The sequence below is a fragment of the Pezoporus flaviventris genome, unplaced genomic scaffold, assembly GCF_033815535.1.
Source record: "Pezoporus flaviventris isolate CSIRO_AGI_PZ_B2104156 unplaced genomic scaffold, CSIRO_AGI_Pfla_v1 ptg000007l, whole genome shotgun sequence".
NCBI lineage: Eukaryota > Metazoa > Chordata > Aves > Psittaciformes > Psittacidae > Pezoporus > Pezoporus flaviventris.
Genome location: NW_026892555.1, coordinates 53,687,010 through 53,707,752, shown reverse-complemented (window position 1 = coordinate 53,707,752; position 20,743 = coordinate 53,687,010). Strand labels below are relative to the sequence as shown.

General features: G+C 41.9%; 1 protein-coding gene across 1 annotated transcript; it reads right to left on the bottom strand.

Moving 5' to 3' along the window:
* Positions 1-5,409: 5,409 nt before the first annotated feature.
* On the bottom strand, positions 5,410-20,376 carry CIDEA (cell death inducing DFFA like effector a). The gene is made up of 5 exons (XM_061448818.1): positions 20,264-20,376; positions 16,144-16,300; positions 15,809-15,955; positions 13,746-13,927; positions 5,410-9,689 (listed from the first exon to the last, which is right to left on the bottom strand). Exons 1-5 carry the CDS (start codon positions 20,299-20,301, stop codon positions 9,557-9,559), a joined length of 657 nt encoding a protein of 218 aa, XP_061304802.1. The 5' UTR covers positions 20,302-20,376; the 3' UTR covers positions 5,410-9,556.
* Between the last annotated feature and the right edge of the window lie 367 nt (positions 20,377-20,743).

Genomic DNA, 20,743 nt, shown 5'->3' with positions numbered 1-20,743 from the left:
AATATTGAGATCAGTTGCCTATGCACTTACCAGCACTTTCTTTTAATTTGTAACACATTTTTTGTCCTTTGGAAAGAAAAAAATTCTTTTAGCCCTTTCTTTCTTCCTGCGCTTAGGCTCAATGCTAAGAATAGCTGATCCAGGGCTTTTCTGCAGAGCTGGAAATAGTGATTTTTATGCAACAGCTGTAGCAGCTGGAGAAGAGAAAGACATGTACCTGCCTGTTTTGTCAGGCAGAATGTGTGTTTGGTGTGGCTGTGTTTTTAACTTCCATTCTAATAGGTCACTTAGCTACATAAACAAACAGAGCCAGAGAATGGGCTGCACTGTGTATTCAACAGTCAGTAAAATATCCAGGTTAATGTTTTCTGACAGCTACAACCTAGAGCATAGGAATACAAAATTAAGGCAGGAATTTAGCTGCATTCAACTCTTCAGCCTCTCTGCACACCAGAGACTTTTGGGAACTGATCTCTTTGAAGGGCAGAGTGAAAACAAATTTTAGCTGGAATGTATACTCTCCATTATCCGTATATCAGGGTTACAGCTGTAAGAGGATGGTCAGTTGTAGCGCAGAAGGAGAGGAAGGGGAGAAAGGATAGGTGCAGATTGTATTACACAGACTAACTTCCTATGGTTTTATTCTCTGGGAAAAAAAAGAGCACGTGATAGACTTCTAAGACAAAGTGTTGCTATCCTGTCTAGAATGTCAATTATTTAACATTTACTAAGCAAAGCATGTATTTGAAATGAAAGTGTAGCTTTCCAGGTAAAAGAAGTGATTCATCTATTCACCTCATGGTGAGAAACATTTTATATGAGTAGTTTCGGAGCTAAAATAAATTAGAAGTTACTGTGGTCAGATCTGGAGTTTCACAGGTGAGTCAGTTTTCTTCCTTACCCTTTTTCTTGGGTCGTGAGTGGCTCCTGGCTGTCACACTTCTCTCACCAGCATAGATGCTACTCATCTGTCACATATGTCCAAACAAAGTCAGCATCCTGCTTCTAGCCTGCTTCAGAAATGATTCTCTCAGATTACATTTGTAAGGAGCAGAGCACCATTCCTGGCAAAGTCCATCAGGCCCAGGACAAACAGCACAGCAGAGCTAGGACTGGACAAAGCCTGGCTTGTTTTAACAGTGCAGCCTGCAGCACTGTCCAGTGCGGGTGAGTACAGCCGCTGAAGGAATGTGGTCTGGTACTGAATGCACAAAAGCAGCTGAAGCATCCCCCTCTTAGCAGGACACTCTGACAACTACTGGTTGGGAATTTAGACGTGAAGACAACATTTACGCATAGAAAAGACACTTTGCAGCAGTGAGACTGAGGGTGTACACCCATTGCCTCACTGCAGCCTATTAGCAGTATTACCATATTAATGATTTAAAGGCTTATGAATGCTAAGAATGTAAGAGGTCAGTTTGGCCCGTGGCCAGGACTCAACCCACTGCTCACCCACAGTGAATAAACTATTTCATGGCTGGTTTGTTAAACAGTGTACCAGAATGCAGGAGGATATAGAGTCACAGTGTATGTGGACTGCACAACTGAATGCCACTGCTTTGCAGGAAGGGTATGGAGATCCAGTTGTTGCCTGTGCATAGAAGATTTGCAGAGAGATACATCCCTGTTGTGTGAAACAAATTCATTGTGGTGACCTGTCTCTGTGCTGAAGAGGGAGTTTATATATGTGTGGCCTGTATGATATGTCAGGAATAGAGTGAAACTCTAAGTAAGCAAAAGCTTTTTATCTCAGGACAGCAGCTTTGTTAGTATGGAAGACAGCTATGCTATAAGCACTGCAAAAAAAAACAAGGAGGCTGACAATTTCTATATAAAAAAATCAATATGAAATACAGATAAAGACAGATATAAATATCCTTTTTTTAAAAATTTCCACTTGTTTATACACCTCCCACCCTCTTCCTCTGTCATTACGTATTTTTAGTTTGAATGTGGCCAAAAGAGAATCTGGAAAAGGTGATGGAAAGGCACAAGAGGAACAACATAAGAAGTTGCATGTGTAAAGGACTCACCAGAGCTAGGTATATAAAAATAGCAGAAGGAACTGAGTACTTGAAGCTGATGACATCTGGACAATGGCATCAGACATAGAGAAAGGTTTAGATAACAGAAAACAAGAGCAGTGCAAAAAATGGTGGGAGCTTCCAAGTGAAAACCAGAATGTAGGAATTTTCTGAGAAAATAAAACAAAAAACCCCAAACCCCAAAATGTCAAAAACAATCAACCAAAAACCACCCCAAATCACACAAACAAACCAACCAACCATGAAAATCCTTATCTTTTGCAAAGGTAGAAGCCATGGAAACAAAAGTGACTTTCATCCATTGGATTTCCACTGCCTTTAGTCATTGCTTATGCTGCTAGTGACAACATTGCTTTCTTTTCACTGATCACAACTTGTGAAAACTAAACAGGGTACCATGTCAGGGCCAAATGAGACTAGGAGGAATTGAGAGAATTGTATACTGAATTCAGTGGTCACAAAGGTGAAACTATTAGAGGTTGTACTTTCTTACCTAGATGAAATTCTGATCTTAATGCAGTTTGCAAAAAATTCTTATAATGATAAGGAGAACTACTTTGATCATCTCATCCAAAGATGAAATGGCTTTTCTGGGAGACTGGAGTAGCTAGCTATTTGCAACTATTATTAAGTAATCTGTGATTTCAGATATTCAGAGTCTCTGAATAAAAATTGTCTCTGGAAATATGTCAGTTATTATAGTGATTTTGATTTGGGAAGCATGATCATTCAGGGATCAGAACACCATTGTGCAACTGCTGTAGCAGCTTTTCTATGCAACTTCCCTAAGTGGGCAAGAAAACAGGAAAGCTGGAAGTGGGAGAGCACCTAAATTAAGCACACTTGGCATAGGAATCACTGAAATTATGCCATTTGCACTTCAGCTTTTCAGGAATAAAACAGAGAGTACTTAGACTTGAGTTTGTCTAGCTCAATAATAAATCAGTAGTCCTTATGTTTGAATAATATCATTTATTGTTTTCTTGCTTATTCTTTCCTGAATCTGAGATGGGAAAAGAGCATTCGAAAATGCTACTTAATAAAGAGCAGCAGCAAACCAAGTTTTGTACCTGTGCAAGGGAAAATGGTTTGTAATTAGAAGTGCTTTAAACATAAAGGATTATGAACTTAATGGTTTAATTATAAAATGTGTCAGAAATAATTATACCTAACTTTAGGACTTTAAAAGACTTCTTACACCTCTGAGATTTCTGTGGATCTATAATAGACTGACTAAGCTTTTTTTTTTTTTTTTAACCACACAACAGAATCACAACCACCCTGTGACAGTAATTACATCTTGCCTTGGCAGTCCTGGGGTAGTCCTGATTGGACTTGGTGATCTTAAAGGTCTTTCCAACCTAGCTGATTGACTACTTAAAAAAACCCTAATCTATACATAATGTATGCTAATTATTAAAGCAGAATTTTTAGAAAACTGATAAACAACCTTTTATGTTGGAGCTGCACAGAATGCATTATCCTGATTCTGGAGTCTATTAAGACATACTGTATTTCTAGTGTTACATTTCATTAGCCATTTCATAAAACAGCTATTATTTCAATGTTCTCCTTCAAGTGATAATTAATATTTATTAATAAATACTTATAACTGGGAATACATTAGTAGTGAGGCCCCCTGTGAATAATTCAGACTGATGCATGACCTTAGATAAACCATGCTTGAGATTGAGGTTAGTAAACAGTTTGTCTCATGACTACTGAAAACATTGACCTTGGCTGGCAAAAGCCATCCAGAAACCACTCCAAAACATTTGTTTCCAAGTTTACTGGTCACCTATAGCACTAACAGCTTGGTTCTTGCTTATTTTTACTTCTAGTGTTTTGTGTTTGTGGTGGGTTGACTTTGGCTACCAGCCTCCCTCTCACTCCATCTCCTCAAGAGGACATGGGGAGAAAATAAGATTAAAAAGCTTATGGGTCAAGATAAAGAAAAGAAGCTCGCTCACCTGTTGCCGACACCACCTAGAGAGGTTCAGTTCAGGGAAGATTTAATATAATTTATTGTCAATAAAAAATAGAATAGGATAGCAAGAAACAAAGACAAAACTAAACCTACTTTCTCTTTCCCTTCCTGCCCTCCCCCATCCTTCCTAAACTCAACTTCACTCCTTTATTCCCAGCTCTTCTACCTCCTCTGTCTGGCCCAGAGTGGCACGGGGCATAGGCATCCCCTCCCCAGGGTGCAGCCCTTCAGGAACAGACTGCTCCAGTGGGTCCCCACAGGTCCTGCCAGAAAAACTGCTTCAGTGTGGGCTCCTCTCTGCCAGGAGCCTGCTCCTGCATGAGTTCTCCATGGGCTGCAGCTTACTTCAAGGCACGCCCACCTATTGTGGCATTAGGTCCTCCACAGACTACAGGTGGGTATCTGCTCCAGCACGGTCTTCTATGAGTTGCAGGGGCACAGCCTGCCTCACCATGGTCTGTACCACAGGCTGCAGGGGAACCTCTGCTCTGGCACCTGGAGTACCTCCTCCCCTCCTTTTCTGACCTTGCTCTCTGCAAAGTTGTTTCTCTCACATTTTTCTAGTCCTGTTTCACAGCTGCTGCACAGCATTTTTACCCTTTCCTAAAGGTGTTTTCACAGAGGCAGCACCAAACTGACTGAAGAGCTCAGCTTTGGGCAATGGTGGGTTCATTTTGGAGCCTGCTGGAAGCAGCTCTGTACAATGTAAGTACAGAGACCCCAGGTCTCTACTCACAGAGGTCACCCCCACAGCACCCCTCACCTCCCACTGCCAAAACTTTCCCACTAAACCCAGTGCTGTTTTCTGCTTTTGCAGGAGTCAGACTTTGGCTTTCCCACAAGAGGTGAACTGCCCAATAGTCAAGCTCTGCAAAAAGATACAAGTATGCTAGACTAATCACACTTACATGCTACTCCTTTTGAAGACTAAATTAATCCTGAACTAGACAAATCTAATATTTCACTAAATTCATATTTCCCTGCAATCAAATATGTACTACTGTATCTGTAGATAAACAACTGCAGGGAGTTTCTGTGAGGCATTATAAGAAGAGGTCCTTGATCCTTACTATATTTTGTGAAAACCAGAGATTGCCAAAGCCTTCTATCTCCCATAGTCAGTCATCTTTTGCAGCTTCGGTAAAAGATGAAGGAAGGCATTGCTTTTGTATGAAAGGAAACACAGTTTGTACAGTTTCTCTAAGGCCAGAAAGTGAGTCAGCAGTAAAAAGTTAAGAATTCAGAGCCACATAATAGTATCCAGTTACTTCACTGTCACAGTCCAGCATTTGGTTGCTGTCTGTGCCAGACCACACATCCATTAACATTCAAGATTTCAGGAATAAATGATTCTGAAAATTAATAGAGACAACATCCAAAGCCACCATTTGGTTTTATTTATTCATGGACAGTGTTCCTTAAAATTGGCACCACACATCAGAAAATGCTGCCATCACTGACACAATTTTCACCCACCTAAATTTGTATAGCAAGTTAAACTACTGATCTTGAAAATTGTGACATTATAAAATACTAACTTTTCCCTTAGCAAAGTAGCAATCCTCATGATTATAAATATCTTAACTGTATGTATGACAGGGTAAGGTACAGAAAGCAGTGACAAACTCTAAACCCCATCAGGATAATAATATATAGCTGAAGTGGTATGTTAATCACATTAATACCTCCAGTAAAACTTGAGGCATCAAATCAAAAATACACTTTGGTTTTAAGCTTTTTTTGTTTTTACTTAAATAAGCTTGTGCCTTCAATTCAAGTGCCATCTCAGGAAGAAGCATGCTGAAATGATTTAGAGTTACAATTTTAGTCAGTTACAAATGATCACATGTAGTTATCATCACAGTTAACATTCCAAACTACATTTTCTACAACATTTCCTAAATTGTTAATACCTCTCTACTTACTGAAAAAAAATCCAGCTCAAAGTTTTACTTTCCTTTCTTTATCCTTCCCTTCTCTTTTGGGAAGGGATTCAGGATGTTTCCTAGAGCATATTCAAAACGGTCTAAGGAATTTAAACCCTGCCTTTTCCTTTCCCCCTGGACAGAAGAGCTTGTAATCTTGTTTTTCCTGAAATAATAGAAAGGTGCAAGAAAGCAACAACTTCATGGGTTTATGAAAGAAAAGAAATTAAGTAATGATAAATTACACATACAAAAACCCTGCAAGATTCTTCATTCTAGTCATGAATAGAGCGACTTTGTTTTGCCTGCAGAACATGAACGGTGCCTGAGTCAACAAGATTGAGTACTTCAGTGAAAATTCCTTTTTTGGTAACTGGAGAGTATGACTTGGTGCATTGTTAGCAAGTGATGCAAAGCAACAGGCAAAAAGGGTCACTGCAAGCAAGGAGGCAGTAACCATGTTTCACACCTTCGACATGTCACTGCTCCCACCCTTGAATGCAACTGTAACAAGTGCAGATTAATTTTTTTTTCCATAAGCTCAGTTAAAGTTACAAATGTCAAGTAGAAAAGCCAGCTGCTTCTCTGTGTATCTGCAGTTAAAAGCCTGTACTTTTAGTTTTTCTGTTTCTTGCTAGATACTGTACACCAACTTGTATATAATTTGCTGATAGATAATGCTGAAGTTGTTCTTTGCTGTTTATCGTGTACACAGCTTAAGTAAAAGCTATGCCTCCTAATCAGCCTGTGAAAAAATAAAACTGGTTCCAACTCAGAGAATGATAAACTCCTTCAATCTGATCCAAAGCCAAAACTTTATCTCTGGAAAGAAGTTGGCACAGTAGGAAACATCATCCCCCAAATACTAAGCCTGTGGCAAAACCAAAATTCAGCAGCAGTGAAGCAATTCAGACTCATGCAATTTCCAAGTCCTTTCTCCTATTTTGAGAAAATATCAAAGCTGAGTTACTTTGTTCAACTGTTTGCATTTTTAATCAGCAGGAGATGTTCTAAGATGGAGTCTTCACAGCTCACATGACCTTCAGCAACTCAAGTTTTAACTGTTAAGCTGTCAAAGCAGCAGCTGCTTAAAAACATTGAAAATTCACACTGAGTTAGCATTTTAGATCACATTAGGTTCTCAGATAGTGCCATGGAAAATATGAAGTGTTAGTTCTGTAACAATTGCCTCTGGCTATAGAAGGCTGGAATTTGAGAACTGCACAGTTCAGACTTGTAAAAGCTTTTGTATTACAGATGTTGAAGAGGCAATTCACACAAAGCAGTACTGAACTGTGCAAGTTTGGTTGGCTGGGTTTTTTTTAATGTTGATGCTCCCACCATTAGCAACATAAATATTCCCAGGAGCATCATATAGAGTTTGCTTTCAAGAGGTGTGCTTGTTCTAATAGAATAAATGGTTCTTCAAAGCTGAAAGAATTAATGACAAAGTCATTGCACTGCAACAGTTAAATGCAATTCCTTGATAGGAGCAGAAAGACTTTAGCCAACAATTATAATGGCAACAATCATTTAGGTGGGATGTTAAGAACAACACAGATGAAGTATTAAGCTTCATTTTAATATAATCTCTTATTACTCACAGAATAGATTTTTTTTTTCTTCTGAAGGAAACCTGACAGTGCTGCAAGCTACAGGCACTCTTCCCTGCAAGAAATTAGGAAAGAACCAGTACTCACCCTGCCTAGAGCAGTGTGCCCTCCCCGCTTCCTCCAGCGGGCGGTCAGATGTAGATGGGAAACAAAAGAAATCAGGGAAAAAAAATACCCAAGATTTTTCTTAGCTGTCTACTTATTTGTAATAACCATTACTGAAGAGACTTGTGCAGACCTACCAAACTCATGTTCATCAGTACCTTTAACACTTGGATTTAGACTGCTTTTCATCACAACACTGATTTGAAATATGCAGCTACAGCTGGCTAGGTCCCATCCATAAAAGGATGGGTAAAAATAAGCATATAAAGGTGTAATTTTCAGATAAAAGTGAGAGCAATATTCCCATATATAGTGAACAGACTCAGCTGACAGGTCAGAATAGATCCCACCAACCATGATGCTTTCCAGCCCCTCAATTCCTTTTTTTAGTAGATGAGGTTTTCCCTTGACTGGTCAGTGCAGTTGATACCCACAGTTAATGGACTCCTTTCTCAGCAGGTGCATGGCAAGCACTGTGGGGTCCACACTGGTCTTTTTCCTTTTTCTCCCATTGCTTTCTTCTCTTGCCCCATCTGTTCATGCTGTCACCTGGGCTTGTTCCTAGTGGCACCTGCCATCAGGTCAGACACATTTACCTGTACCTGCCATCTCCTTAACAGCTTTCAGTCTTAAGCAAGACCATAACAACTTACTAAAATTCTTCATGAGCAGGCAAATGAAAACTTCAGAATACATACCTATGAACAAAGCTGGGCTTTTCCCCTTCAGCAATGGGAGTTTGTATTTTGACACAAGATGTCTAACTGCTAATTTTCCAGTTTTCTACATTGTTGAGGAAAACTTTCTGAAAGCTGGTCATACTAGCCATTCACTGAAGTGTAGAAAACAATATGGACAATTCTATTTAAGGATTAAAAACTCTGCCCTTAATACAGCTTGTCTTGGGAGACTGTAAAACTGCAAATATCCAGTTTAGAGCATATGTATGTTACACAAGAGTAGGTAGTGTCCTGCTCTCCCTGAATACAGGGGCATCAAAATCCAGCATCTCCTACTTGTACCTTAAGTACAACTTGGGATGTTGTGTCACCTTGTAAAAAACAGTAGAAAAACTACAGAAGTGATAGTCTAACTCCTGGAGAAAGCTCAGGAGGCTGTTTGTAAGCCATGTTCATGAAACTGGTGAATTATTCAATACTTCAGGCAGAAATGAACATCAGACCCATTAAATAAATATATCAGGTCTTCAACATGTATAAGCTATACTAACCTGAATTTCTTTGTAGGCCTGAAGTATAAAGAGTTATGATGAAAAGTTTTTACTTGTTTTAAGGGAAGCAAGGCTAAATTTTAAGTTTCTGCTTGGTAGTTGCACTTCTCCAATTAGACTTCATCAGTCAGTCACTGAACCCAGATTAAGTTACATTGTATAGTTCTATTGTTAGCAGCAGTAAAGAAGTACACTTCACCCTTTTGTACCTCAGTGCCAGCTGGGCACTAATACCAGCACTGTTAAGGACTAAAACAAACAAACAAAAAAAAACATAGAACATAGCCCCCTCGCCCCAGCCCAGTCTGTTCAGAAGGCAAGTAGACAGCCATGAAAAAAAAAAACCACAACTACATTATGCTTTGATCAGTGCAAGAAATATTCCACACAAATTTGCAAGTATACCTATTTTCCATTTTGAGTTGCTGGGGCAAATTCTCAGCTTTAGGCACACAACCTTTTGCTGTGTTAAGAGCCTGTGAACATCAAACACTTATTTTATGACTAAGGCCTACAACCATTCCCAAATGGGAAAAATGTTAGTTCACATCAGTGGATATCCCCCCACCTACATGACTACAATCAAATATGGGCAGGAGAAAGTCTTTAAGCAAAAAGATCCAATATCAGAAGTGCAGCTGGGCTCACTACTCCCGCCTTGATCTTGCACATGTGCCGTCTTCGTCATATTCACCCATCAACTGTAACATGTAAGTTCCAGTATAAAGAAGAAACTGTCCAGTTATCTGTGCTGCATGGGACATCAGCTGAAGCACCTTCCTAGAAGAAAAGCAGTCTGTTAACAAAAAAGTTACCAAGGAGGATTACATTACCCCTTTCTCCACACCCACACCACCTTCAGGATGTGTTAGGCAGATATACTTAAGAACTCTCATTCCCTTTCACTTCTAAGCTGGTAATTTTTCTACCTTCTTTCCAAAAAATACTTCTGTGGCTCTTGATCAACAGAAAACTATTGACTTGTTGGCAGAACCAGAAAATACATTTAACAAAGCAGGCTGGCATCTTGTTGGGTATTTACCATCCTCCTGCAAAGCCATCACAGTATCACAGTATGCTAGAGATTGGAAGGGACCTCGAAAGATCATCTAGTCCAATCCCCCTGCCGGAGCAGGAGCACCTAGATAATGTTACACAGGAATGTGTCCAGGCGGGTTTTGAATGTCTCCAGGGAAGGAGACTCCACAACCTCCCTGGGCAGCCTGTTCCAGTGTTCCGTCACCCTCACTGAGAAGAAGTTTCTTCTCAAGTTTAAGTGGAACCTCTTGTGTTCCAGTTTGTACCCATTACCCCTTGTCCTATCATTGTTTGCCACTGAGTAGAGCCTGGCTCCATCCTCGTGACACTCCCCCTTTATATAGACACTAATAAGGTCACCCCTCAGTCTCCTCTTCTCCAAACTATAGAGACTCAGCTCCCTCAGTCTTTCCTCATAAGGGAGACGCTCCACTCCCTTAATCATCTTCGTTGCCCTGCGCTGGACTCTCTCCAGCAGCTCCCTGTCCTTCTTGAACTGAGGGGCCCAGAACTGGACACAATATTCCAGATGCGGTCTCACCAGGGCAGAGTAGAGGGGAAGGAGGACCTCTCTCGAGCTACTAACCACCCCCCTTCTAATACACCCCAGGATGCCATTGGCCTTCTTGGCCACAAGGGCACAGTGTTGGCTCATGGTCATCCTGTCGTCCACTAGGACCCCCAGGTCCCTCTCCCCTACACTGCTCTCTAACAGGTCGTTCCCCAACCTATACTGGAACCTGGGGTTCTTCCTGCCCAGATGCAGGACTCTACACTTTCCCTTGTTATATTTCATAGTTATTCCCTGCCCAACTCTCCAGCCTGTCCAGGTCTCGCTGGATGGCAGCACAGCCTTCTGGCGTGTCAGCCACTCCTCCCAGCTTAGTGTCATCAGCAAACTTGCTGATAGTACACTCAATTCCCTCATCTAAATCACTCAAACTACCAGAGTACTCCCAAAGATGACTTCGCCTTGGAGCTTGGCAGCATTCCTTCATCATGAAGCCACCTCATGTCTCACCTTTAGGCCATTCACTAATACAACACTGCATGTATCTCTAAGCTACAGACCAAACTAGATTAGATCTGAAGCTGAGCAATCACATTACTGTGGATGCCTGACAGCAAAACAGGCAAAGCCAGACAAATTAATGCTGTCCAAACTTCAAGGCTTAAGAATTCTCAGTTCACAACTACTTTTTTAAAGATTTAATAAATATCAGCATTCAAATATATAGTACTGTGTGAGAATCAGTATAGATCCATAAACTAAGATCAGCTAAGCATCAGAAGTCTACAATATAAACTGTGGATCACCACAGGGGAATAGAGATGATCATATCTGAATATTCATTTATTCAACTCTGTTATAGCTATGTCTTCCTTCCATTCTCCAAGAAACAACGGGGACATCAGTACCAAGCACTACATTCAAGCCTTGCCCCCCGAAAGTTAATCAGGCCTTTGTAAGTATGAAGCTGACTGAGGCACTGGTACACAAGAACCAGAACCATTCCAAAACTGGAAAGGGATCAGTTTCTGAAGATGCAGAAATGCGATCAGCCTTCCTCTCCTGCAAAAAAAGGAAGATTTTTTGAATTCCTGTCTGAGGAAACATGCAGTTGTGAACTGTTTGCTGTTAATTCACTTCTCCTTTGAACTCTATTAGAAAAGGTAGTCTTCTTCCTAAAAAATCATTTTTTCCACTATGATGAAAGAAGGTGTGCAGTCAAAATCCTGTTCTTCAAAAGAGTAGAATACTCTGTACTTAGAGCCTGGGAAGCTTTTAAAAAAAGACACTGTACCTTTATTTATGCTTCCCACACATACGCTGTTTCAGTATGTCCTTCCCTCCACCAGACAGTACAGGCCAAGGAGTTTTACAGTTGCAAAGAAAGCTGCACCTGGTACCAAGCTTTTGAACAGCTGCAGTGTGCTGCTTGCACACAAGAGCAGTTGTCACTTAAGCCATGGAGTGAGTTATTTGTTGAATTGGACATTTGATCCTTCAGTTGAACACTACAGGGAGAAACCATTAGGGGAAACACACTAATGGGGTTTAGCAGGCTTTGAACCCCACCCACTGATGAAGAACTGCAGCATTTTAAAGACCTTTGCACTCCAAAGGTGGGCCCAGGAAGAGGGCATCAATTCACAATGTGGAGCTCATTAGCAAAGGCACTACAACAAGAACATATCATCTGTCTCCAATATCAACAGCAAACTGAGACAGGTCATCTCACTGTTGTGTAGTGCCCAAGGTTATCTCTGTCACCCCTCTTCCTTGCTAGCAGGCTATTTTCCCACCCTGACACTGGCACTTCCCTTATAGCTCAACTCTGTAACATAACATTGCTTCCAGAAGAACTCCACAGCTACTTCAGCTGTTTGCCAGCACCACTTCTTTCTCACCAGCTGCCCTGTGTTGGCAGGGATGCAAAACTGTCACTTTGAACTTTCCTTAGCAGTGCAAGTTCTGGTGCTGCTACTTATCTCCGTAGCAGATAGCCAGATACGAGTTTGTTGCGGCTCAAGAGACCTGACAAACATAGGAACTGGAGGAGTGCAGCTGTTCAAGGGCAAACCTTTGCTTTGAATAAATCCTAATGTAGCCAGTTCTGCAGGTGGGCATAGCATATAACTGGATAATCACTGCAGCATTCCTAGAGAGACGAGTTTCATATACAGTCATACTAGTTATAGCCTGAAAGATTAAGCAAGGGACCATCTAAGTGGGAGAGGTCAGTCTGACTGGAAGAAAGGGAACAAGATTAGCATTACAATATTTAATACCTGCATCACAAGACAAGGGGCTATTTGAAGACTTTAAACTAAAGACTACACATTGCTCAGAGGAAGTGAAAACCTCACAGCATATACAACTGTCTGTTCTGTACAGAGCAGATCTGGTCCTCAAGTATTAAAATGCAGCAACACACCACCATTGTGTCAAACAGAGTTTGAAAGGTCAGGTAGAGAAATTCAGGGCTGCAGCTTCAACAGCTGTCAAAGTATGGCACCTTTGTGAAAGCATCTGGGCTCAGAATAAGTTTTCTTCAACCATGGCAAGACACAGCTGGTTTTGACAAGGCACAGGCTTTCAACACACTGTTGAAAGCATTGGACAAGACAGGTATTATTTTTCCCCTGCATAAGACAGCATTTTCCAACAGCCAGTTCTACTAAACTCACAACCCACCCACCACAGATTAGTCCTGTAGGAAACACTGGTCCTTGTGAGGCTCCTAGTTTGCTTGGAGACCTGTCTGCTTAAAAATAGTGACATCAGGTGACAAATTCACATTAAGATATCAGATTGTCATCTCTCTCCCATTTTCCTTTACCTCCATGTAGCTCAGGTAGGGAATTTGGCAGGCAGGCATTGCAAAGCCTGAGCAAGCTTTAAGACCTTTGTCACTGGATCTCAAAAACATTTCATTTCATCCCCTTGTAGGTCCCCCTTTAAGGAGTCTAATGCTTCTTCCTCAGCCTCCTGCATTACTCAAACAAGTCTAAGAAATCTAGGGAAATTCTCTCAGGAAAACAAAGAGGCTGCACCTACACCCTTGCAGTTAATATGAGCTGATAAGATTTTTGCCTTGGGGGAAATTTAAAATTCCACCATAAAAAGCTATGCAAAGTTTTTACACGTCAGCTATCCACCTTACAAAACAAGATTCAGCATATTGGCCAGTGTGTAAGAATAAATAAAAATACTAAATTTATAAACACACCTGCTTCACAGAGCCAGATTTCACATTAATGGATATGCCTGATCAATAGCGGAAACATACTTACCGCAATACACTTTTTGCTCCCATACATTTGATGTCATATGAGACAGAGTAGATCTCATAGAAGGTGGCCTTGATGTTTAGGCAGCCAATAAAATCCTTAGGGTGCAGCTTGTACAGATCAAATGTGATGTTAGCTACTCCCATTTTCTTCTTTTGTCTCGCAGTGGCAAGTCCATTTTTTGTCTAATTTAAAGAGAGGGAAAGACAGTTTGTACCATGAGCCAGGAAACTACAGCAAGACAATCATTAATTGTGCATCTCTAGAAGCAGCTTGCTTATGCCAGTCTTGGGGCTAGCTCTTGATCAGCTCTAAACTAGAATTAAAAGCATTAGCACAGCAAAAAATAAGTCTGTAGCTTACATAACTTTGCTCAAGTCCCAGCCAGGCTTCTAGAGCTATTCCAAACAGACACAGAAGTCCTAGAGTGACATAGCACCTCCTGAATATTTATTTTCTGCAACACAGCTTCTTCTTCAGAGCATACTGAAGCCACAGGTAATGCCACTGGACAGTATTCCTCCCATATAATTATCATGGTATGTTCCAGCTGCTAGCTGAGGCAGCACACTGAAACAGGCCCCCAGATAACCAGGGTGACATTGGGTCCTTCCATTTAGGAAGGAACACAACACTGATGAGCACTCTTAGATACCTGAAAAGACGACATCTGTGAAAAGTCAGGTCCTCATTTTAAATCCTGGCTCCTAATACCTCTCTTTTCCTTTCTACTGAAAAAGTAACATGGGCAAGGAACCACTACTGATTAGGCCTAGGGTTTAGTACTGAGCTTTTAAGAGAAAAAGCAAAGGAGGAGTAGCATAGAAAGTCATCTTCCACCTTAAATCCAGCCTCCTTTATTCAAAGCAGCCCATGTCTGCTTCAGGGCTGACAGTGATGCTTTCAGGATCTTGCTTCAAGGGGGGAAAAAACCCATATTTACAGAGACATCTAGTGGCTAAGTGGGATAAGCACATTCCACTCAAGGTTAATGACTTGGCAGCTGCCAAGCTATTTTTTTCATGCTAAATGAAGCAATAAAGTTGTGTAAGACTGAACCTTTTTGTACTTATCATGGCACTGTCTGAGCGCTGGGGTGACAAGTCAAACCAAGTTAAACACTGTAGTATATCATTAGCCAGCAATTTTATGCCTGTTTTACTTTGATAGACTCTGAGCTTCAGCAACAGGGCCCCCTATCAACAAAGTTTTGGACATGTACAAGTAGTTGGTATGCTTGGTAGTGTATGCCCTCCGTTAGCACCCAGAATATTTGGACAAAGCATGACAGAGCTTGTGCTACATTTCAGATGATTTGTAAAGTTAAAGCAGCCCTTCTGCTGTCATTCAGCACATACTGAAGAGGGGCAGCATTCAAACTTGTTCTGCTGCAGTGCCAGAGAGAACATAGGGCAGTCAAGGTAGAGTCATACCCCGGCTGCAACTTCTTTTCTGCTCTTGGAACTCACAGCCCAGATGCAGCACATTGAAAAGCCAGTAAGGTATCTTGGGGAAAAAACGTACAAATTGCCCACACTACAATGGGAGACTGAGAAAAGGGAGCCACGCAAGTAAGCCATCTATATAGAAACAAAAATGGTAGGCCTGCTTACAGCTCCTCTGCCACCTCTGCACCTGGTAGAAGAAATTTTGATGCTAGCTTTCTAGCAACAACTGTTTCATGGGAAGACCATTAGGAGTTTGACTCTATCTTACTAATGTACAGATGACTATTCCCCCACAAAAACACAAACTGGACACTGAGTTGATGTGATTAAAAGGCTAAAGCTAGCCAGTCTTAGTAGTTCTTAAAAGATATTGATGCATGTAGACTAACATTAGGTTTCGATAATTACTTTTAGCTGTTTGCAGGATTAAACACAGGCATTTTTCTAACCTTCACTAAACTGTTACTGTATTCACAAGGCAACACCCATTTTACATTGATAACTTCCCCTAAAGAAGGCAAGGTTTCCTCTGTTTCTCCCCTCTTCCCAACAATTTTAGCAGCCACAGAAATCCTTCCATCCACTTCTATTCAAGTGAGGGAGGCAGTCAGCACTTACTTGTGTCCATTTCTGTCCTTTTTCTAGAATCATGAAGTGTGTATTATCATCCAGAGACTTGAAGAACTCTTCTGTGTCCACAACCGTGCCATCTTCCTCCAAAACCAGAGTAACTATTCCAGCAGATATAAGAAAGGCATCTAAAGTCTGCAAAAAACACAGCAGATTTTTAGCATTCAAAAGAGGACCCATCCTTTCATAATAAGGCTTACTTATCTGACATACTCTCCCAACTTCGCCAGTAATGATTTTTAGAAGAATAAGGGTCTGTGGGTTGCCTTTCTGTGATACTGTATTTCACTAAGTTTCATCCAGAGTGTGACTGTTTGCTGTACCTTGCTGATGAGCTCTTGAAGACTGCTTGCCACAATTCCTTTCCGGCTGCTTCTGGAGGCATTCGACACACGGAAAGGTCGCCCTGCAGGCATGAGAGGAGGGAACAGGGTCTGTTTTGTTACTGCTCCCACAGATGCTCCCATGGATACCAAAGATCTAAGACAAATAAAAATTCACCATAGTTACAAAAATAGTTACGTCAAGTACTGCAATGAGGACTGTTGGGTTCAACGAGGTAAGCACATTATACGAGTAATTCACAGGTCATGTTAGACCCACGGAGCTTGCTTTCAAAACTAAACACTACACAGCCCTACAGACATGTAATCTCCGAGCTTTTTCTTGCTAGTGACATTTGAAAACACTTCTAAAATTAAAAACATTCCGAGCAGATACAGGCCAGCTGATGTCAAGGTCATGATTACAGTGAGGCTGACAGGTTTTTAACTCTGAATTAGAAAGGCAACTCTTACTGAATTCAGGTACTTAGATCATTCTCTTTCCCTGCAACGGAAACACTCAATGAGAGAACACAAGACTACTTCCAACTAATTATTTGTGTTTGCTTTTGGGAGAGTGAACATATTACCCATATTCAAAACACCTAGCATTTTGATACAGTTATGCTTGTCTTCCAGCTGAGGTATTTAGTTTGTAAATAATATCTACAGCCTATAAAACTTCATCTAGTTCTCAAAATCAGAAAATAAAACTTCCACCCTCATGTATCTAAAGAAGTCAAATGAAATGATAATTAAGATCAAAGTATATCAATGCATAGCGTTGGACAAAGCTGCCAGAGGGGCTGGAAGATTCAAGCACTTTTAGAAAAAGGTTTTAAATTTTCCTGAGCAATCCCATTTTTTAATAGTGACTGTTTAGTTTCCTTTAGGTAAACCGAGTACAAAACACTGGTAACAGCCTACTCCCACACCAAGGTACAGACCTGCTCCCTTCCACCTCTAATGACAGCTTTTAGCTGCAAAATTACATTGGTTAATTCAATAGCCAGATTGCCAAAAATCACCCACTGAATGACACCTGGAAAGGACTGATCTCTAACAAGTCTTTTAAAGGTAGACAATACTTTGTCTTCCACACTCCTGGACTTTGCCCCCGTATACTTTTTGCTCCTTAGTACTTAATTGCACAGGGTTGGGAAAAGGATGCACCCCAATTTTATTCTTCCACATAGGTGTAAAAGATCTTTATGTAGGAAAATCTATCATCAGATACTTTTACAGAGGGGGAAGGGAGTGAACTGACAGTCTCTTCAGGCAGCCAGGGAGTGAATACAGGAATTCTTGAAACAATGATGGAATGGCATAAAGTTACTCAACTGATTATGTCCCAGTCACATATTTTGTTCAAGTCCACACTGACCAGGGAGAATAACTCTCTTTTCCAAATCTCTTATTTGGTTTTTAAGCATATTTCTGTGATGCACAGAAAGTAATTTTTGTGACTGGCCAGACAGAGTTTCAGCAATAAATTTACTTTCTGCTATCATTCTGAATGAGTTTTCTACAGAACTTTGATCTATTGCCCTTCCTTTGTACATCAAAACTTACTTTCCTCAAAAGCTCCTCAGCATTACTGGAGCTTTTGGGCTTTGTTTTTGGTTGGTTGGTTTTGGGTTTTTTTGTTTTGTTTTGTTTTTTTAAAGTCCCTGGCTTTCAACAGTTTGCATATATACCCATGGCTGGTGGACATCTCTCTCCTTCCTGTAACAAAGCTGGTGAGGATGAGAAGTCAGTATAGTTTTCAGGAGACAGGTACTGTTTCAAATTAAAGAGCTAATAAGCACTTTCTTCCTGGAAAAGGGTCAGGACTTGGGAGGAAGACAAGGTGACAGAGTAGCACTGACAAAGGCATTGAAGCTCCATAGACAAGGAAGCATGCTGTAAGAGGGAGTGTTTGTTAATCACTGACTAAGTTAGTAGTCCCCAGTCACCCTGCTGGTCCATGGGCAGCTTCCATTCTGAATCACTTGGGTCTTTTCCTCAGATACAAAGCGTGCTTATCTACCTTGGGGCTGGTGACTCCAATTCATGGGGCTCACTGGTGTCAGAAAGCACAACACTCAAGGTTCAAGAGACAACGCTTTCAGAGCTAGTTACATCCTGCTCCCTCTCACACATTTGAAAACCAGCACGTAAAATGGTTACTTGAGTGGTATATATGACAGCACTGCCAAGATTTTTCTTTTTTTTAAGACAGAAAATACCAGCTCCATTGAACAGTTTTATTTCCCACTACTTGAGCCAAGTTGCCATTCACAAAAGATAAAGCATAAGGAAAAAAGCCAAAAGATACATCCCAATACAGAATGAAAAGCTTTAGCGGCACAGCTCAGGGGCAGGACTTGAGCTAACAGTGTTCAACCTCAGGCTTTAGAGCAACCAACTATACAAACCACATTTTGCAACTCTGAGAAGTTTCTTCAGGATTCAAGATCAATTACCAGACACTGCTGTCTAGTTCTATCAGATGTAAAAAGCCAGAGAGAAATATAACAAAACAGATTAATAAACCAGGACTTCCATTAGCTCCAGCAGTCACTTAACAGGAGTCCAAGTCTTAACATCGATGCCACTTCACCTGCATTTCAATAAAACCAGTCAATATCATCTTTAAACTACATCTGCATATGAAGCACCAGTACAGGCAGAGGTTTCAGTTAATGAGAAGTACTAGGAAACAAAAGTGTGATTAAAAAACAGGCCAGACAAACAAGAGTGTGAACCCTTCCGTTGCTGAGCCTGCTACTGAAAGCTTGTTTTTGTTTACACACACACAAAGGCCACAGACTCCAACAGAGTCTAGGTTTAGGGCTCCTGGAAAGATTCTTTCTGCTGCAGCTGTCCTCAGAAACCAGACAAACTGACTCCTGATGCAGAGAATTCCTCTGCTAGATTTGGAGTTACCAAAATAATTTCCTATTGAAAGCTGATCAAGCTAAGTCTGGAAACAAGAGGTGGAAAGGAACATACCAAGGTGCAGCCAGCTTTATGAGAAAGTCAAGTAACATGCTGGATACTGACAACACTGCTGTTCTATTATTCTTCAAAAGAATCAAGTCCTCACTTTTCCCTAAAGGAGTGATTCCATGTCAGTGCAACACACAAAAATATATTTTTAATTGAAAGAGCAAACAGCTTCAAACTCTGGCATCTTGTCCAGTTTGTTTTGTATAACTATGACCTGCAAGAGAGGGACTCACAGATACTGCCCCAAGCAGTCAGTGTAGCGTCAAGGCTGGTGGGACAGATGAATTAATTGCTTTTAGGAGAACCAGGAGATCAAAAGCTTACCCTGAGCCCTATACACACATTTCCCCCTTATCTTTGCTCACAGTATGCTTTGTATGTTTGCCTAAGAATGTGGTGCAATGGTCTTCAGCCTCACTCAGAAAAAAAGAAGTCAACATTGCACAACACGTGTGGCTTCGGACTATGGCACGATTTAACTTTTAGGTTAGAGTTCACAGGCAAATGACAAATGCAGTAACAGTGAAGCAAAAACAAAAGCCAGAAATCAGTCAGGAGACTTGGTTTCTCTGCTAAGACACTAACTGTAGGTAGAGATACCAGAACCGCAGCTAGGAGTAGATCAAGTTTGTGAGCAGCATACAGACAAACCTTTCCGGACGTGGTCAGCACACCCCAAATGTAAGCAGGGGCCGGGAACCGTGGTCATGCTGCCACCGGGTACAAGCGGCCCCACGCCCACCGCACCAGCTACTTGCACACCAGACGGCAGGCAGCTTCCCCACTGCCGAGAGAAGAACGCGTCCCAGCCATTAGACCTCAGACAGGGGTTAAGGCTGCAAAGCTCCTGCTCGCATTGCCCTCGGAACTTCGTCTGAGGCTCAAAAAGGCTGCGAGAGCTTGCTCCTCCCACACAGCACCCAGCAGATTTAATATAGCACAGGCCGACTGTGATTAGCCCTCACACTGTGCCTGGCAACCGCTCTTCGCTCCAGGACGCCGACAGTTATCCAGCCTCGGCTCTCCCCGCGCTTCCCCCAGCCGGGACGAGCGGGGAGGCAGGCGGCGCTCGGCCGCCAGGGCCGGGGAGCGTGGAGCATATGGGCTATGTGGTGCGCCCATTACTCACCGCACCAGCAAGCCCACGTAGTCCCGCGCTGCCTCCATGACCGCTCCCAACCCCAGGAGAAGTCGGGCCGCGAAGGTTAAGTGTTGCGGGCGGCGCTCCTCCCCGCGGCGGGGCGGACCCGACACACAGGCCGGCCTACCCCGGCAGTGCCCGGAGCGGGGGCGTGCTGGGCAGGGAGACCGCAGCAAGTGGCTTGTCACGGCGGAGCGGGGTCCCGGCTGGGTTTAAAGGTAGTCGTCCTCGGTAATTTACCCAGGAGAGGACTAGGGAGGGCTTTGCTATGTGTGAATTACATACGAGATGTTACCTGGTTACAGCTAATACAGTACCGGGGAAGCCGATCTTAGCTGAAGCCTCTCAGCATTAGAGCAAATCAACAGATTAGGGTTGATTTGCTCTAATGCTGTAATTAGGGTGTCTCAGCTTCTGATTTTAGAGCCTGTGAATAAGCTTACAGCCTGGATTAATGCATACAGTAGA

Bases quoted from the DNA above. Each gene is read 5' to 3' on its own strand.
- CIDEA (XM_061448818.1), bottom strand. From the start codon at position 20,301: ATGGAGGCAGCGCGGGACTACGTGGGCTTGCTGGTGCG. The intron at 13,928-15,808 runs GTAAGTGCTGAC...TCTTTAAATTAG, and splicing joins AAGGACAGAAATGGACACAA to ACAAAAAATGGACTTGCCAC. The intron at 9,690-13,745 runs GTAAGTATGTTT...CTTTTCTTCTAG, and splicing joins GGAGCAAAAAGTGTATTGCG to GAAGGTGCTTCAGCTGATGT.